Source organism: Sarcophilus harrisii, chromosome 6 (genome assembly GCF_902635505.1).
Source record: "Sarcophilus harrisii chromosome 6, mSarHar1.11, whole genome shotgun sequence".
NCBI lineage: Eukaryota > Metazoa > Chordata > Mammalia > Dasyuromorphia > Dasyuridae > Sarcophilus > Sarcophilus harrisii.
In genome coordinates this window covers 160,043,654-160,061,299 of record NC_045431.1, presented here as the reverse complement: position 1 = coordinate 160,061,299, position 17,646 = coordinate 160,043,654, and the positions used below count along the sequence as shown (strand labels likewise).

General features: G+C 38.6%; 1 protein-coding gene across 1 annotated transcript in view; it reads left to right on the top strand.

Moving 5' to 3' along the window:
• The first annotated feature begins 1,385 nt into the window (after positions 1-1,385).
• The window catches only part of PARM1 (prostate androgen-regulated mucin-like protein 1), a 118,795-nt gene continuing 102,534 nt past the window's right edge, over positions 1,386-17,646 (top strand). The window contains exon 1 of the mRNA XM_031943130.1: positions 1,386-1,629. Within this exon, the coding sequence (XP_031798990.1) occupies positions 1,587-1,629 (43 nt within the window). The 5' untranslated portion in view covers positions 1,386-1,586. The remainder of the gene's footprint in view (positions 1,630-17,646) is intronic.

The following is a 17,646-nucleotide window of genomic DNA, read 5'->3' as shown; positions in this document are numbered from 1 at the left end:
GGAGACGTATGAACTGATGCAAGGTGAAGTAAGCAGAACCAGAAAAACAGGTAAATAGAAAGAGGCAATTAAAAAGCCAGAGTGGAACGTTACGTAATGTTAATAAATAAGTTTGAGTCAAAGAAGAAAAATGAAAATGTACGTTTCTATTTTCATTACAGAGGAGAGACTATGGAGACCATGACTGAAGCCAATGGGCTTAATTGACGATCTGAGTGGTTTTTATTGATTATTTAGGGGTCGTTCACACCTTTTTTCTTTTAGTTTATAAAGGATGACTGAATTGGGGAAGGGCTGGATGTTTTGGGGAATGGAGGTAACATTAAAGGCACAGCTATACTTATTATAAGTCAGAGATCGTGCTGCTCGCTGGAGATACAAATATAAGGGGGAAAGCCCTACTCTTCTCTGGGGACCTCGCATGAATGACAGCGCCCACAAAAAGGAGCTTGAGGGGGGCGGCGAGATGGGGATGTAGGGGGAGCCCTTCAGAAGAGAAGATGCTCGAGTTGAAAAGTCGGAAGAGGGAAAGGAAGAGTAACTAAGCTAGGGCAGCCATAAAAGGAAGCTCCCCGAGCCCCCCCTCACCAGCGGGTGAATGGGGCCAGAGATTCAGAGGGGGATCCTAGGGTGAGGAGGCCACAAGCACTGGAGCAGCCAGGGAAAAGAAATATGGCGGGCAAAGAAGGGCGGCCAGCTTGGGACCCTCCTCAGAATGCAGTTACAAGGAATCAGCCAGGCTCCACGCAGAACTCCATTGCCAAAGCGTCTGCAACCTGCGGGGATGAGTCCGCTGGGGGGTCATCCCTCTCCAGGGCGCTTCCCCACGCCCGGGGCTTTGGGGCGCGAGACTTTCCTTCCCCACGCTCTCCTTCGCGCCCGGGCGGGAGGCCGCCTGGCACGGGGAAGCCCCCGACACGGCGCAGTTGCCTTTTGCTCGGGACGGTGATCCGCTCCCTTCTCCAGAAGGAAGGTCCCTTAAAAGGCAGAGACTGCAGCGCGTCCGGCTGCCCGGCAGGGGGGCGCAGCAGGTGGATGCTGTGCCCCCAGGACACCGCACCTGGCCCGCGGGAACGCCAGGCGGGCGTCCCGAGGCACGCGAATGCGAAAGCCCGGGACGCCCTGAGGGGGCAAGGGCGCCGGGGAGAGGTGCTGCGCGGAAGGCGGGGCCAGGTCTGCGCCTAGCGGCTCACGTGCCCCTGAGGGAGGCCCCCAGGAGCCCCAGCCGGACTCGCTCCCGCGCCGGACTCGCTCCCACGCCGGCCAGCAGGGGCCGCCCTGGCCCGGAGCTCCCGCGCCCGCGCGTCAGCGGGCAGGGCCAGGAGCGGGGATCGCGCTGACTTTGCCATCCGGCTCCAGGCCCGCAGGAGGGACTGCCGAGTGGGAGGGGCCTCGCTGCAGCAGAGCCGCGCTGGGATGGGGCAGAGGCTCGCCGGGCGCCGGAGGGCAGACAGCTGAGCGCGCGCTCCCCGGAGCCGAGCCCGCCGGGCCGGAGAAGGACTCGCAGCAGCCTCTCGCCGGGGCCCTCTCCGCGCGGGCGGGGAGCCGGAACTTCGAGGGGAGCCCGGCCGGAGCCCAGCGGCACCATGGTGTGCCGCGCTCTCTTCGCCCTGCTCGTCCTCGCGACAGGTACTTCGGCCGACTTCTGCCTGGGGGGCGCCCGGGGTCGGGGCTTCCGGGTGGGGAAGAGGACTTCGCCGGGTGGACGCGCTGGCGCGCCTCGGGTCTCGGGGGGCGTGCGCCCAGAAGCGCGGCTCTCCGCGCTCGGACCTGGGAGGGGGGCGGGGGGCCGTCTGTCCCCGCGTCCGGTGCGACGCGGACAGGAGGGATGCCGAGGGGCAGGCTCCCGCCGGGGGGAGAACAGGTGGGCGCGCTGCCGCGCGGCCGGCGTTCGCAGAGCCCGGGTCTGGGGCCCCCCGGAGACTGCGCGCCGGAGCGCCGGCGCGGAGACGGAAAGGGGCTGCCGCCCCGCGGAGTGAAGGGGCCGGGCGCGAGACGCCCCCCCCCCCCAGGCGGCGGCCCCGGCGGGGTGCTGCCGTGATGCGGCGCCCGCGGCCGGGACAGGAGGATCGGGACTGCGGCTGCCGCTCCGAGAGGGGGAGACCTCCCGCACCCTGCCTACCCGCCTCCGAGCTCTGAAATGAGCCCTCCACATCGGCGGGGAGCGGCTTTCCTGAAGCACAGGGAGATAAAAGCTCCCGGAGAGCCGCCCGAGCCGCGCCTCTCCGAGAAACAGCCCACAAGGCCGGTCTCCCACCTTCAGACCGTGAGAAATCTGGACCCAAGACCGTGACCAGAAAGTTAGGGGCTGCGCCGGCGGAGAGGCAGCGCTGAGGCGGGAGCCAGAGGACCAGCTCTGGAGCTGCTGCCCAGCCCCTTAGGGCCCTGAGCGACCTGTGGCGAGCTCCTCCACCGGCCTCTGCCCGAGTTGGAGAGTGCCCGGAGTAAATGATCTCCCAGGTCCCGGCCACGGATGTGATCAATTGTTAACAGTCCAGATAATGTTTAAGCTTCTGGTAGTCTCTTGGACCAGCCTTTTATGATCTACTGAATGCTTTAGGATTTGCAGATATTTCATTTCATCCTTATAACAACTCTGGAAAGGAGGTGCTGAATACCCCTATTTTGCAGATGAGGAAACTGAGGCAGGAAGAGGTTAAAATGACCGTTCAGAGACACACATCTAGTCTGGGGTCTGATTTGGCTTCCTAACTCCGAGCCTTCTATTAAATTGCCAAGTAGATTTTCAGGCACAGTTTTTAAATGGGAGATTTTTCAGAGGTTGCTAAAATAAGAAGGGATCTTAAAGATTGTTAAAATAAGAAGGGATCTTAAAGATTGTTAAAATAAGAAGGGATCTTGAAGATTGTTAAAATAAGAAGGGATCTTAAAGATTGTTAAAATAAGAAGGGATCTTGAAGATTGTTAAAATAAGAAGGGATCTTGAAGATTGTTAAAATAAGAAGGGATCTTGAAGATTGTTAAAATAAGAAGGGATCTTGAAGATGATTGTTAAAATAAGAAGGGATCTTGAAGATTGTTAAAATAAGAAGGGATCTTGAATATTATTAAAATAAGAAGGGATCTTGAAGATGATTGTTAAAATAAGAAGGGATCTTAAAGATTGTTAAAATAAGAAGGGATCTTAAAGATTGTTAAAATAAGAAGGGATCTTAAAGATTGTTAAAATAAGAAGGGATCTTAAAAATTGTTAAAATAAGAAGGGATCTTGAAGATTGTTAAAATAAGAAGGGATCTTAAAGATTGTTAAAATAAGAAGGGATCTTAAAAATTGTTAAAATAAGAAGGGATCTTAAAGATTGTTAAAATAAGAAGGGATCTTGAAGATTGTTAGAGTAAGAAGGGATCTTAGAAAACAGCAGTCCAAAGCTTTCTTTTTACTGAGGAAGAAATTGAGGCTGAGAAATAACTGACTTGCACAAAGTCATAGAACTCTAGTACTGAGCAGATCTGGGGCAGAAAGAATAGTGGTCCCCTAATTCCTATTTCACCGAGGACAAAGATGGTCGTTTGAAGGTGACTTCGGACCATAAAACCCTGTGCCTTTTGCACTCAGCAAAATGCAGTTTTCAATAGATATTTGTTTGTTTTTGTTTTGCTTAGTTGTATCTATAAAACTTTAATTAGGTGGTGTGTGTGTGTGTGTGTGTGTGTACACAGGGCCACTCTGTTATCCATTTGCAACAAAGCAGAAGGAACCAGGCATGGGTTTCTCCGAATATGGGAGAGGTTCCATCCTAAGGAAGTGTTAGTAGCAAAGATAGTGAGAGTCATATGATTCTTTAATTTTTTTATTAGCAACTAGAAAATCATTAACAAAATAAACACATAAAAAGAATCCCAAATCATGAAAGAATATAAGAAATCAATTACATAACTGTATATATGTAATATGTATATAGATATATTTTCAGAATTACAATACCAATGCCTTGCATATTATCTGTTTCCTCTTCCAAACTGCTTTCTGCTCTCTAATGTGCATTTTAAAAATATTTAATGTTTTCTTTGCATAATGATCACTACCCCCAAATTCTTTTCAAGCCAGCTCCCCCCCCCCCATAAAATCTTGCTTTATAGCTATTAAGTATTGTCAAGAAAAACACATTTGTGTCGTATTTATAATGTCTGGAAATATTTCTTAGTCTGTACTTACAGTCCATTACCCTTCCACTAAGAAGTGAAAGACATTTTATCAGCAGAATTCTGAAAATATAATTGGTCGTTCCATTGATGAGTTTTAAAGTCTTTCAAAGTTCTTTTCATTTACAATATTTGGTCCTTGTATAAATGATTCCTCTGGTTTTGCTGACGTTCAAGATCAACTCATGCCTTCTGACTCCCAGGTTCCTCTAAATGAGTTCCTTTTCTTCATTTGTTGTGGTTAAATAGTATTTTATTACATTCATATACAACAATTTGCTCATTTGCCAATTCTTTGCTTCAAGAAAATGTGATTCTGTAAGTACTTTTGTGCATAGGAATACTTCCCTCTGACTTTGATCTCTTTGAATCAAAGGATCACAGATCATACACAATTTTGTCATTTTACAGGACATAACTCCAAATTGCTTTCCAGAATGGCCAGGCCGATATGAAGTTCTACCAAAGGAATATTAATTTAATTGTCTTACCACAGTTCCTCTGACAATGCTAATTTCTTCTTTTGTTAACTTTGCCATATGCTAGACATGAGGCAGAATACCACAAGGAGTTTACTTAGTATTTCTCTAATTATTAGTGATTTGAAGTTTTTTTTTTCATGTAGTTACTGACAACTTGAATTTCTTCCCTCAAGAATTACCTGTTCATTTCCTTGACCATTTATTATATAATTGTATCTATTCCTTATATATGTTAAAAATCAAACCTTTATCAGAAAAATTTTCACATTAACTCTTTCCCTTCCATAACTGCATTGATTTTGTTTATGTAAAAACTTCAGTTTTATACCATGAAAATTGTCCATTTTGTCTCCTTTGATCATGTCTGTCCCTTGTTATATCAAGGACTCTTCCCCTATCCATAAATGAGAAAGGTACCTGTTTGCATTTTCCTCCTTTAAGGAAAGATATGGACTCTTATAATTATGTCATAAATCTATTTGGAGCTTATTATGTATAGTATGAATTATAGTATGTTGATCTAAGCCTAATCTTTCTCAGATTGTTTGCCAACTTTCCCAGCAGTTTCTGTTGAATATTGATTCTTAATCCTAGTCATTTATATCCTTGATTATTATGCTAAAATGTTCAGTTGACTCTGGATCTTGTTAACCTAATCTGTTCCATTCATCAACTTTTCTATTTTTATAGTAATAAATAATAATAATTATAATTATAGCATTAGCCTGTATTGCAAAGCCTTTATATGTCCTATTCCTTTTATAGAAACAATAATGCTGGGAGGTAAATACTATTTTTATCCTCATTTTATCAAAAAGGAAGCTGAGAAAAGAAAAATGAAGCAACTTGCCTAGGATCACATAGCAGAATTCAAAATCAAGTCTTCCTGACTGAAAGTTCAGTACTCTATCCATGGCACCACCCCATATGCTTCAAATTAGTGTCAAGATTGCTACTGTGTGTTATTTATACTTTGAGATCTCTTTCTCTTTACATTTTTTCACTATATCTCTAAGCAGCTCGTCCTTTTATTCTTCCAGATGAATTTTTTTTCATGTTTGTCTGGTTGTAGAAACTAACCCCTTTATTAATTTAGTTGGTATGGTACTGTCTGTAAATTAATTTAAGATTATGCATTTTAGCACAACCCAACCATGCGCAATTCATACCTTTCCAATTATTTTCTTTTATTTTTATAAAGAGTAGCTTATAATTTTATTCGTGTAACACCTGTATGTATTGATAAATGGAATCCCAATGATTCTTAAAATTCTCGTTCTCTTTGCACAGTTCTCAGATGGGAGTTGGTTTCAACTCCCTCTGTTAACCCTGACAAGCCCTTAGGATGTTAGGGATCACACTGGTATCAGGTCTCCTGCATAGCCTCCAGGTGCTAAGTTCACTTTGTGTCCTATTATGTTTTCAGGGCTTTAAGGAGTGTCTAGGTGGCACCTGTAAGGGTGTACTGGTAAATGTTTAACAACTGGCCCTCCAAGGGGGAAGATGTATATTCCATGCACTTCTAAATTAAATCTGAACTATTAACATTTGATCCATTACTTTCTTAAAACTAGACAATTTGTTAAATAAATAAATAAACCAAGCCTTAATCTGTAGCTTTAGCTGATATCCAAGATCTAAATGTTCCATAATGAAAGTTTAACAACAGATCAAAGATTATAAGAACTGGCTCAGCACATCCCTGCCTATATTTCTATAGAATGATTTATCAGGATTGTTTCTGTCCTCCATTCTGTTCTGAAAGACCAAAGCGGGGATCCATCTTTTGCTTTTGAGAGGTAATGTGGTGTAGTAAGAAAAGAATATTGGATCTGGAGTTAGAGATCAAAGTTACAATTCCTGATTCAACATTTATTAGCTATGGGACCTGAACAAGTCACTAAAACTCTTGAAGCCTCAGTTCCCTCATCTCTCAATTGTAAATAATTACACTTACAATCCCTTTTTCACAAGGGTTATTAGGAAATTATACTGTAAATCTTAAAGTGCCATATACAGATTAAATTTTTAATTGTTCTCTCACCTCATTTGTGCAAACATAGGTAAGAGTCTAGTAGAATCAGTGAAAATAACAGTGAGAATCAGTCAGGAAGACTTGATTTTGAATTCTGCTATGTGATCCTAGGCAAGTTGCTTCATTTTTCTTTTCTCAGCTTCCTTTCTGATAAAATGAGGATAAAAATAGTATTTACCTCCCAGCATTATTGTGACTATAAAAGGAATAGGACATATAAAGGCTTTGCAATACAGGCTAATGCTATAATTATAATTATTATTATTTATTACTATAAAAATAGAAAAGTTGATGAATGGAACAGATTAGGTTAACAAGATCCAGAGTCAACTGAACATTTTAGCATAATATTCAAGGACTTTTTTGTTCATTTTTTTTTTTAAGTCTGAGTTTGTGCTTTGGCAGTGGTTATAAGTGTTATTATCTGGAATTGAAGTCTATTGCTCCTGGAAAAAAAAAGTTTAAGTTAATCCAATTATGTCCCAAGATTGTTTTCAACCAAAAGGAATGCCCATTAGAATCAAAAGTATCTTGGGTGATTATTTTTATCAGAAAAATACTGAATCATAAAATGTTTATGCTTACATTGGAGAGAAGGATTTGGAGAGAATTGTAAAGAAATGAAAAGGGAATTATTTTGTCAACATTATTTTTTTTGGTCCCTGAAGTTCTGCCATCTCTCCCCATTCCCCCCCCCCTTTTTTTTGTTTATTTTAAGAAATTTTCAAGAAATCAACTGTTAAAAACAAACCAAAAACAAAAAACCTGAGATTGAATATTTAAATGCTATGAAAAAGGGAAGGGGTAGAATGAGGCTTTTCTTACTGGGAACTAATCCTAACTAATATCTAGAGCATTTCCCCTTCATTTCTTCCTTCTGACATTTTTATACACACTTAAAATAGATGTCTATTTTCAACAATGTCAGAAATGGGCCTTTATATTTCTTTTTCACTTTAAAAAAAGAAACAAAACTTGTGTGGTTTCTACACCAAAAAAAATAAAATAAAATAAAAACCACAAAGTATATTTTGTTTGTAAAAGATGCTTGATAATTGAATTCAACTCTCCATTGGACTGTATAGAGCCAAAAAATATGAGAGTACTTCCATTCTCATTTATTTTTCAATTGTCCTAAGAAATTAGGATTTTTTTTTTTTTTTACAATCCTACTGCAAGTTTTCTCAATCATTTATTATGGAAAAAGATGGTTTACAGAGGTCAGGAAGAGACTTGAGATAAGGAAATCAATTAAAAAACAATAGTCCAGATGAAAGATGATGAGAGTCTGAACTAAGATGATGACTTTAGGAGGGAAAAGATGGGCTTATGTGCTGGAGATATTGGGAGGGTAGAATGGCCTAAACTTAGCAGCTAATTAGTTAATTAGGAAGAAGGAAGAATCAAGGACAATTCTGATGTGGTAAAACTGGGTGAATGGAAGATGTTGGTACTCTAGTACCAAATAAATTACATCTATATCTATGAAGAAAAGGAAGTCTGTTTTTTTCTTTCTATAAACTTTTTTCTTTTTCTCTATAAATTTTTGTTCTTTCTTTTTTTGAAGTCTGATACTTTCCAGAGCATGAAAATGTGAACATCCTACATGTTAGGGTCAGCTCTAAAACTCCATTAATACTCTGGATGATTGATGCCAGAAAACAAGTTTTGAAATCCTGTAAAATTTTGGTTTGCCTTTAATAGGGAGTAAATTCTCTGTCTTCTCCCAGCTTCAGCTTCTCTCTAGATTTGACCTAGTATTTTCACAAGAAAACATTTTCAAAATATTTATACTGCTTTGGCAGGGCTGTGTTAAGCACTTTACAAATATTATTATCCCTTCTGATCCACCCAACAACCTTGAGAGGTAGGTGCAATTACTATCATCCCCATTTTATAATTGAGGAAATTGAGTGTAACAGAGATTAAATGTAAGATAAGAGGTTGGGTCCAGAGTCATAGTTAGTAAGTGTCTGAAGTTAAATTTGAACTCAGGTGTCCCTGACTCTAGCTCAGTGCCCTGTGCCTATTTTTTGGATATAATCAAAGCAGTTTTTTTTCTGAACTGGGCCCTGTCTAAGGACAGTCTCCTGGTATTTGGGTTAGATTCTGTAACAAACAGATTTATTAAGTCAGAGCAGGTGAAAAATAATCAGCAAGGATAGGTAATCAGTTGCTACAACTGATTTAAATATCCTTGCTTAAGTTCCTTATCATGGTCTACTAAACATGAGAAAGAATTTGGAGCTCATCATGGACATTTTATATAAAAGCTCATCCCAGCACACTTTAGACCACTAAGCCAGTTAAATATGGACAATGGTTTCAGTACTTTTTAAAGGAAAAAACTCACCTAACTACCACATAGTCCTTAGTCCTTAGGAGAAAATGTTATCTCTGAACACTTTCATTAACAAAAGAAAAAAACAAATCAAGGAATTGTGCAAACAACTGGGAAAATGGTAAAGTAAACAACAAATAATACAAGAATAGAAATTCTGAAAATCAAAAAAGAGTTAAAATTGAAAGCAACCAACACTCTTTAATACCTCATTTTTTAAAAAAGAAAATTGTTGATCAAAAGGTATCAACTTTATCTAATACTTAGGATTTACATCAAGCAGATGCCTTCTAGACCTCAACTGCCAATTGGTAAAATAAAATAAAAATGTTGAAGAATCGTTTTGATTCACTTTATTACATTCATTTTAATGCTGAGATTTTAAAATTCTTCATCAATGTTAAATAAGAATGATTTATATGAGATAGTTCAATATTCAACTGTCACCACTTAAGAATTGCAGCTGTTCAGCAACCTGAAACCTTTTAACAATGTGAAAGAGTATCATATAAGAAGGACTATTACATTCATTCCTACAGTCTGGGCAGTGGGCAAGGAAGACTTTGAATATAGGAAAGAAGGAAGGAGGGAGGGAAGAAGGGAAAGAAGGAGGGAAGAAAGAAAGGAAAGGAAGGAAGGAGGGAAGGAAAGAAAGGAAGGAGGGAGGGAGGGAAGGAAAGAAAGGAAGGAGGGAGGAAGGGAAGGAAGGAAAGTGGGAGAAAGGCAAGGAAAGAAGGAGGGAAGGAAGGAAAGAAGGAGAAGAAAAAGAATCCCTACACTCCATGAGATTATGTTGTCATGAAATATATGTTTAAAGTAAAACTCATAATTAAATAAATTTAGATCTTCCTCTCAGTTAAGATGCTAAATTAAACACCTAGAGAAATATTTAAAGAGGGCAATAAAAATCCAGTGGAAAGAATGAAGGTTTGGGAGTATGAAAATTTGAGTTGGAATTCTACTCCTGTTTACTACCTATGTAACCTTAGTCAAGTCATTAATCTCTCTGAGCCTCAATTTCCCCTAACTGTAAAATGTGAGAGTTAGACTAAATGATCTCTAAGGTCCCTCCCAATTTGCATTTTCACTAAATACAGCTGATGAATGTATTTTCTCTAAAGGAGCAAATCTGAATCTTTCTGATTCCCACAATGAGATAACTGGAGCCCAAACAGGGTCAGCTGTTGGAGAAAGCACAAAAGACTTCTTTTAAAGTCATCATTTCTTGGCCCTGGGGCAATCGACAGAGCCTCAATTTGTTCATTTGGAAAAGGGAGAAGATAATAACTGATCCAACCAATTCTGCATCTGGAATAGGTTTCCCTCCACTTTGACATTCTTACTTTTTTTCAAGGGCACCTTTACTGGATACCTCCTTTATGCATTCTTCTAGGTGCCTTTCAGGCCCCAAAATCTTTCCCTTCCTGAATCTGCTGTACTACTCTGTACTTTTCTTTTGTAATTTTGCAATTTTCTGCATACCTCTTTTATATCTCCTCCTGGAGTGTCAGTCCCTATGTGGACAAGAACGAAGTCTTTTATCACATATCCCCCACTACAATCATAGAGCCTGAAATGTAGCAGTCTCTTAATAAATGTTGAATTAAATCAATCAGAATAGATAATACATGAAATAATATGTGAAAATACCATATAAACACAAGATATTTGTAAGAATTTTGGCTTGATCTCTAATTTCATTGGTTTGGGAATTTCCAATCTAAAAAAACTCACTCTTTTAGTGCAGGCTAACGTTTATTCTACAACTTAAGATCTTGAAGAGCTTACTAGGGTGCTGAGATTTTTCGTGACTAATTATGTCAATGTGACTTATTAGTATCAGCAATAGAAGCAGCAGGAGTAGTAGTAATGGTGGCAGTGGTGCCAATGAGAGCAGAATACTAAGATGTAATGGGTTTCAGAATGGGTTACTGAAGAAAGTACCTGCATCGATGAAATTTAATTCAATAACAAACACAGTGTTTCCTAGTCCCTGGGAATACATAGACAAAAATGAAACAGTCTTTGCCTTCAAATAGCATATAGTCTTTTGAGAGAAAATAGCTTTTTTATGGAAAGTAAATTCAGAATATATGCACTTGGAACCCAGGCTTCCATTCCCCTATCCCCACCAGTACTATTAGCACAAAGAGTGCAGATTCAATTATGGGTCTTGACTCTTTCAAAGTCATTTTCTGTTTAGCTCTTAACTACAACCCAAAACTCAAAGACATAGCTCCAAAGCCTATGTATAATTGATCATAATTTTCCCCAAATGTAGGTAACAGAATCCCCAACTCTTGCCTAAGCACCAAAACATAGGATTGGGCATAAAGGACAGCTTTTATTTCACCCACCACAAAAATTAGTAAAACACAAAGAAGCATGAAATCATGAACAAATTCAGAAGTATAAATCAATCTAATAGCCTAATAGACCCCCTCCAGAACATTACAGGAAGCATGAGGGTGACTGCTTAAAGGGCATCATTATCATCATCATCATCAAAATAATAACATATGAAAGTGTAATGGGAAGGGAAAGGAGTCAAAGTCCCCAGAAAAAGCTGTTTATTTTTCTTTTTCCTTCATTGCCCTCAGACTACCCACTGCTTATAAGACAGATATTTTTTACATGTTGTTATGTAAATTCTGAATATGAAACAATGCCATTATCTCAGGCTCATGCCTTCAAAATTATAGCTCCATTTCTGATAACAGTGGTCACCTACCATTGTATCCCTGATGCTCTGCTACTAATTCTATCCATTGCCTTTAAAAATAGATTGGGTGACAAGAGAATCCCATTGGGTTGCCCTTTTTTGAATTATCCTGTCACAAGATTTTGGCTATATACTGGATGTTGTGTTCTTTAATAAAAACAGAAATATGAAAAAACAAGAATAACAAGCATATTATTCTTTGCTTTATTTTATACATACAATACTTTATTTTGTACATTTTTCATAAATACTTGTATTGTGTTAGTTGTCTCTTTCAGTAAAATATAAACTCCTTGAGAGTAATAACTGTTCTAGTTTTGGTTTTGGTTTTTGTATCCCTGGCTCTATACTTGACATAATAGAGGGTATTTAATAAATTTTTATCAGTTAATTAATTAAAGTTTCCTATGTATGGACTACATTGTACTATGTATGGTCTCTCTACTGCTATTTGTTAAATATCAGATTCCAAGTTCTTTTTCCTTGAAAAGTTGCAATGATTCTTTCATTTAATTGACTTATTTCTGCATGCTGCTCTAGGTCACACATCAGTCTTTCCAGCCACAAGATTCACACAATTCCTGGCAGTAAGCTATTTTCACATACAAAAGAGAACATGCCCAAAGGACCTACTAACTTATAAATTACATCTCCTCCATCAAATGAATTTTAAGCCTTTGAGTGGGGCAGAGAACGTAGCAAAATTATTTGCAATCCCAAATCAGAGTATGTTGAGTTATCAATATGGTGTGAGGGAAAAGATGCTGAATTTGGAAACAGAGGTTCAAATCCTGGTCTCTCTACTTTCTATTCTGGGAAACATGGAGAAGTCATTTTCCCTTTTGGGGGGTCTCAGTTTCTTTATCTGTATCCTTCTTTTGTTGTCTAGAATTCCTTTTTTTAAAAATTTCCTATATGCTGTTAATTAGCTTTGTATAGTTCTGGGGTGAAAGAAAACATATTTTATAATTTATCATTGGATTTCATGATCATTATTCAGTCAGTGCTATTATTAGGTTTTTGCTAAAATACGTGTGTGGGAACTGAGTGGTCTGCCTCTGTTCATACTTCCCATTTGGCTGGAAGTTAAACTAAAGAATTTAATGAGAAAGTGTGAAGGCTAGCGTCTGTGTTGTGGGTCTACATGTGTGTTGAAGTACCACATGGTTTCCTGGTCCTGTCTAATTATGGATTTATGACTGTGTACAATGTTATATCCTGTGGTGGAGAACTTAGTTATCATCCTTGGATATGTGCTGACAACATGAACATGGCCAATGTCAACATCAACATCTTTGGCTTCTTCCCAGGCTTCTGTCATTCAAAAAACACTCATGTTAACCTTCATCTTGTTTAATAAAGGGCAGGTTTAATTACTGAGTGGCTGCCAACAGGAACCTGGGCTGGAAAATATATAATTAACCAGCATCCTTAAGACAGTAGTGACCATGAGAAAATCTTGGGTTATCAATTTGACTGGAACTAGTTTTCTACAACTTGGACAAACCATTCCTATTAATATCAGAAAAAAAGAAATGGATTAATCCTTTGCAATCAAAAATGTACAGTTTGACACCCATCTGGGGGATTATTAGGTTGGGATGTGTGCAGTGCCATAGGCTGGGCTGCAAAGGACATAGCTAGTGTTCTCCCTCTCGGGAACCACAATGAGGGAAGGGCTAGCTTTTGTGAGACCCCCCTGTTGGGATTGCTGTAGAGAGGTATAAATTATTATCTGTTCTTCTCTAAATCTCTTGGGATTCCATATTCCCTTTCTGACTCCAGGTTTAGCATTCTGTCCATCTATTCCATCCATCCAATATTTGGATGATGGAGTTTTTTTTGCCCAAGTAAGGTATAGTTAAACCTTGTAAGCTAAGTGGGACTGCACAATAGGTCACTGCAATTAAAGATGATGAGATTTCTGTGTAGATATTGATTAGTGTATGAGTGTATTAATCATGTAATAATAAATGTAAAAGTGTAGTAGTGTATGAATAAAGCATTTTGCAAATCCAAAATTCTCCATAGATTGTTGATCAAAGTAATAATCTGGAAGTCCTCTAAGTTATCTCATTAGTGTTTAAAGCATTTTTGAAGGGTTTTCTCTTGGACTTGCATCATCACATCTGAGAATTTTCTACAGACTTTTTGACTATACAAGTTTCTCTGAAATGACGTTGGGTTAAAAGCACTATATACAAATAGTTATTTTTCTAACCATGACAATATGGTTTTTTAAATTTTCAAAACATATGCATGGATAATTTTCAACATTGACCCTTGCAAAACTTTGTGTTCCAAATTTTCCCCACCTTTCTCCCCCATCCCTTCTCCTAGATGACGACAAGTAATCCAATATGTGTTAACTTGTTTTAAAATATGTTAAATCCTATATATCTATACACATTTATACAGTTACCATTCTGCACAAGAACAATCAGATCAAAAAGGGAAAAAATGAGAAAGAAAATAAAATGCAAGCAAACAACAACAAAAGTGAAAATGTTATATTGTGATCCTCTCTCTCTCTCTCTGGGTATAGATGGCTCTCCTCATCATAAAACCATTGGAACTGGTTTGAATCATCTCATTGTTGAAAAGAGCCATATCCATCAGAATTGATCGGCTTATAGGTTATAAGCTTGTTGTTGCAGTGCATAATATGATCTCTTTGGGATAAAAGCCCAGTAAAGACATGTATAGTTTGATAGCCCTTTAAGCATAGTTCCAAATTGCTCTCCAGAATGGTTGGATCAGTTCACCAGTAATGTCTTAGTACCCAAGTTTTCCCACATCCCCTCCAAAATTCGTCATTATCTTTTTCTGATGATAATGTTTTAATAGTACCAGGCTATGATTACTTATCAGTGTGGTCAAAGGGCAGGAGCAGGTGAGAACAAGACCAATTAAGCAAGTAGAGCAGTCTCTCTGGACAGCAGAAATGAGTAGCCCCACCTATCCTAATGGACTGATTTCACATTATTTGCCCTTATATTCCAGTCAAACTGACCTACTTACTGCTCCCTGATATTCCCTGATATTCCATCTTCTTACTTTATGCTTTTGCACTCATTATCTCCTTGACTAAAATATACCATTCATTCCCTACCCCTCCACCTTCCCCTAACACATAACACTTCAATCTCTTGGGATCCATAATTGTCATTAAGGCTCAGCTCAAATGCCACCATCTTCCTCAGGCTAGATGTGAGTACTCCTTCTCTGCTCCACTTCCCCTCCATAATATTATGAATTTACACTGTGTATACTTTGTGTTTATTCATCTATTTGCATGTTATTTCCTCCCTTTAAAATGTAAACTCTTTAAGGAATGGTCCTTTTTTGTCTTCCTCTACCTCGTAACTGACATTGTCACTTAGTAGGGGCTTAATACATGTTTATTGAATAAAATAATATAAAATTATCTTTTCTCATTATAAAATAAAATAATTTTGTAAATAAACTTTGCAAACATTCAAACCTATATAAATGCTAAATATTTTGTTACAAATAATAATATTATTATTCCCTCCCCCCATCTCCATATCACCTTTCTCCTAGATGGGTGTTCATATTTATATTGTTTCAAAAAAATTAAGCTCTGCACATTAACCAAATGCTAGGACAAGGGTCATTGCAAAGGGGTACAAACCCCATGTTGGTGAAAAATGGAGATTATTCTCATCCTATTCTATTATGTTTTACTACATAGATTTCCATGGAGGTAGTAGAACTGTGGTTTTAGGGGTAGGAATGAAGGTTAATCCACTGAGAAACCTAGAGCTAACACCTTAAAGTCCATTGGGTCCAATCTCCTCATTTTACAGATGAGGAAACTGAGGTCCAGAGAAGGTAAATATCTTGATCAAGATCACATAATTAATGTCTGAGGAAGATCTTCTTGAGTCCAAGTCCATCCTTCAATCCACTCCATTATGATGACTGACAATGAACATTTATTTCTTCATCAATATGGACAGTTTTTCTCATTTTAACATCTTCAATCATAGTTTAACCTTTGAAATTCATTGTCAGTATATAGCATTTACTAGCCCAATGAACATGGCTTCCTGCTAACAAACTTTGCATATAAAAATTAATTACAGTCTCCAAACAGCAAGCTCTGGTTCTTTTCTCTCCCTTTACCTCAAGCAATTTTTTTAGAAGCAGAAAAGGTCAGGCAAGAATGGTTCCAATAAGGTTGGTGTACTTTTGAATCAAAATGAACCAAAAAATGAATTAAAATAAGATCTGCTCTCATGGTATGGGAGAGAGGAGGTTTTCCCTTCAACTTTCTCCCATCTTCTAAGTTGTAAAATGTTTCCTGCCAGGCGTGGTAGCCCATACCTATAATCTTAGCTGTCGGAGAGTCTGACATTGACATCTCTAGAGCTTGGGACCTTTGAGCTGCAAAGCACTAAATCAATATGATATCTGGACTAAGTTCAGAGATAAAATGGTGAGCCTCTGGGAGTTTGGGCATATCGAATTCCACCTAATTCCCTAAAGAGAGACTATCTGGCCCAGATCCAAAACAGTAGATCAAACCTCCCTCACCTATCAGAGTACCTGAACTTCCCATCCAGGGAAATTAGAGAAACTGAAGCTTTTCAAAAATATATGAACATATTTTGTTTTTAAAAATAATATTTTCCCAATTACAACCCTCTCTTCCCAGATAATTACTACTTGTGATCCCAGAAAAATTTAAAATTATTAACATTAATGATTTTAAAATCATCTTTTCTTAATATATCCCCTTCTTTTCCCTTGCTCAGAGTTACTTGTGACCCCTAGGGGAAAATTATAAAGAAAAAAGTAGTTTAACAAACCCAGTATGCAAAATTCCATATTCATAGACTTCCACTTCTCCAATGAAAGGAGGGAGATAAATTTTTTCATTTATCTTTTAGAGATAACCAGTCATTTTTATTAAACAGCTTTTCTTTTTTATTTTGTTTTGTTGACTCTTTCCATTTAAACTGCTGTAATCATTCTGCACACTGTTTTCTTGTTTTATTCTGAGTTTGTTGATTCATAAGTTTTCCCATACATCTCCTCCCATATTTTCTTTGCTACTGATAGTAAATATAGCCAATAAGACCATATGTTACAAATCTTGTTTTTCTCAAACTGAAAAAGACTGTCATTCTTGAACCAAGTCATTGACCAAATCTAGGACAAACAGAAACACATTGATTTGGGGTTTTTTTCTTATAAATCATATTATAAATGGACAACAATTAGCAACATGACCATAAGATCTTAAATTTATAATGGAAAGAGACCTTGGGAGCCATCAAATCCAGCTCCTTTATTTTACAGATGAGAAAATCAATTTGCCCTGGATTCTAAAGTGCCCCAGGCTCTCTGATTCCAAAGTCATTGTTCTTTCCACTGTCCCATGATGTTTCTAGACTATTGATCATCAATATGGTGCAGATAAATAACCCACAAAATATATATATACAGTCATGAGAGCAGCAAGGAATCAAGGAATCTTCAAGAATCTTGGGGAATGCGGCACTAGAACTGAGCATTATAGGTAGCTGTGGTTCCAGGATATACGAAGGAAGAGCATGTTGCTTGCATGCCCGCAGTATTAACTCCAGAGCCCAATACACATTAGACATTTGGGGACCATAGTTTTCTATAGGGTTTATGGTACTAGAAAAAGCAATACCAAAGTTGGTTTAGGTGGTATTATAATTTATTGGGAACAAATTTGTTACAATAATGTTATAAATAATATAAATATAAATTTATAAAGATATATATATATATATATATATATATATATATATATATATATATATATAATAATGATCATATACTGAAGTCTAAAGCTATCTCAATTGTCTCAGTGTTATCCTTGGGCTATCAAGTTCTATAAACATTC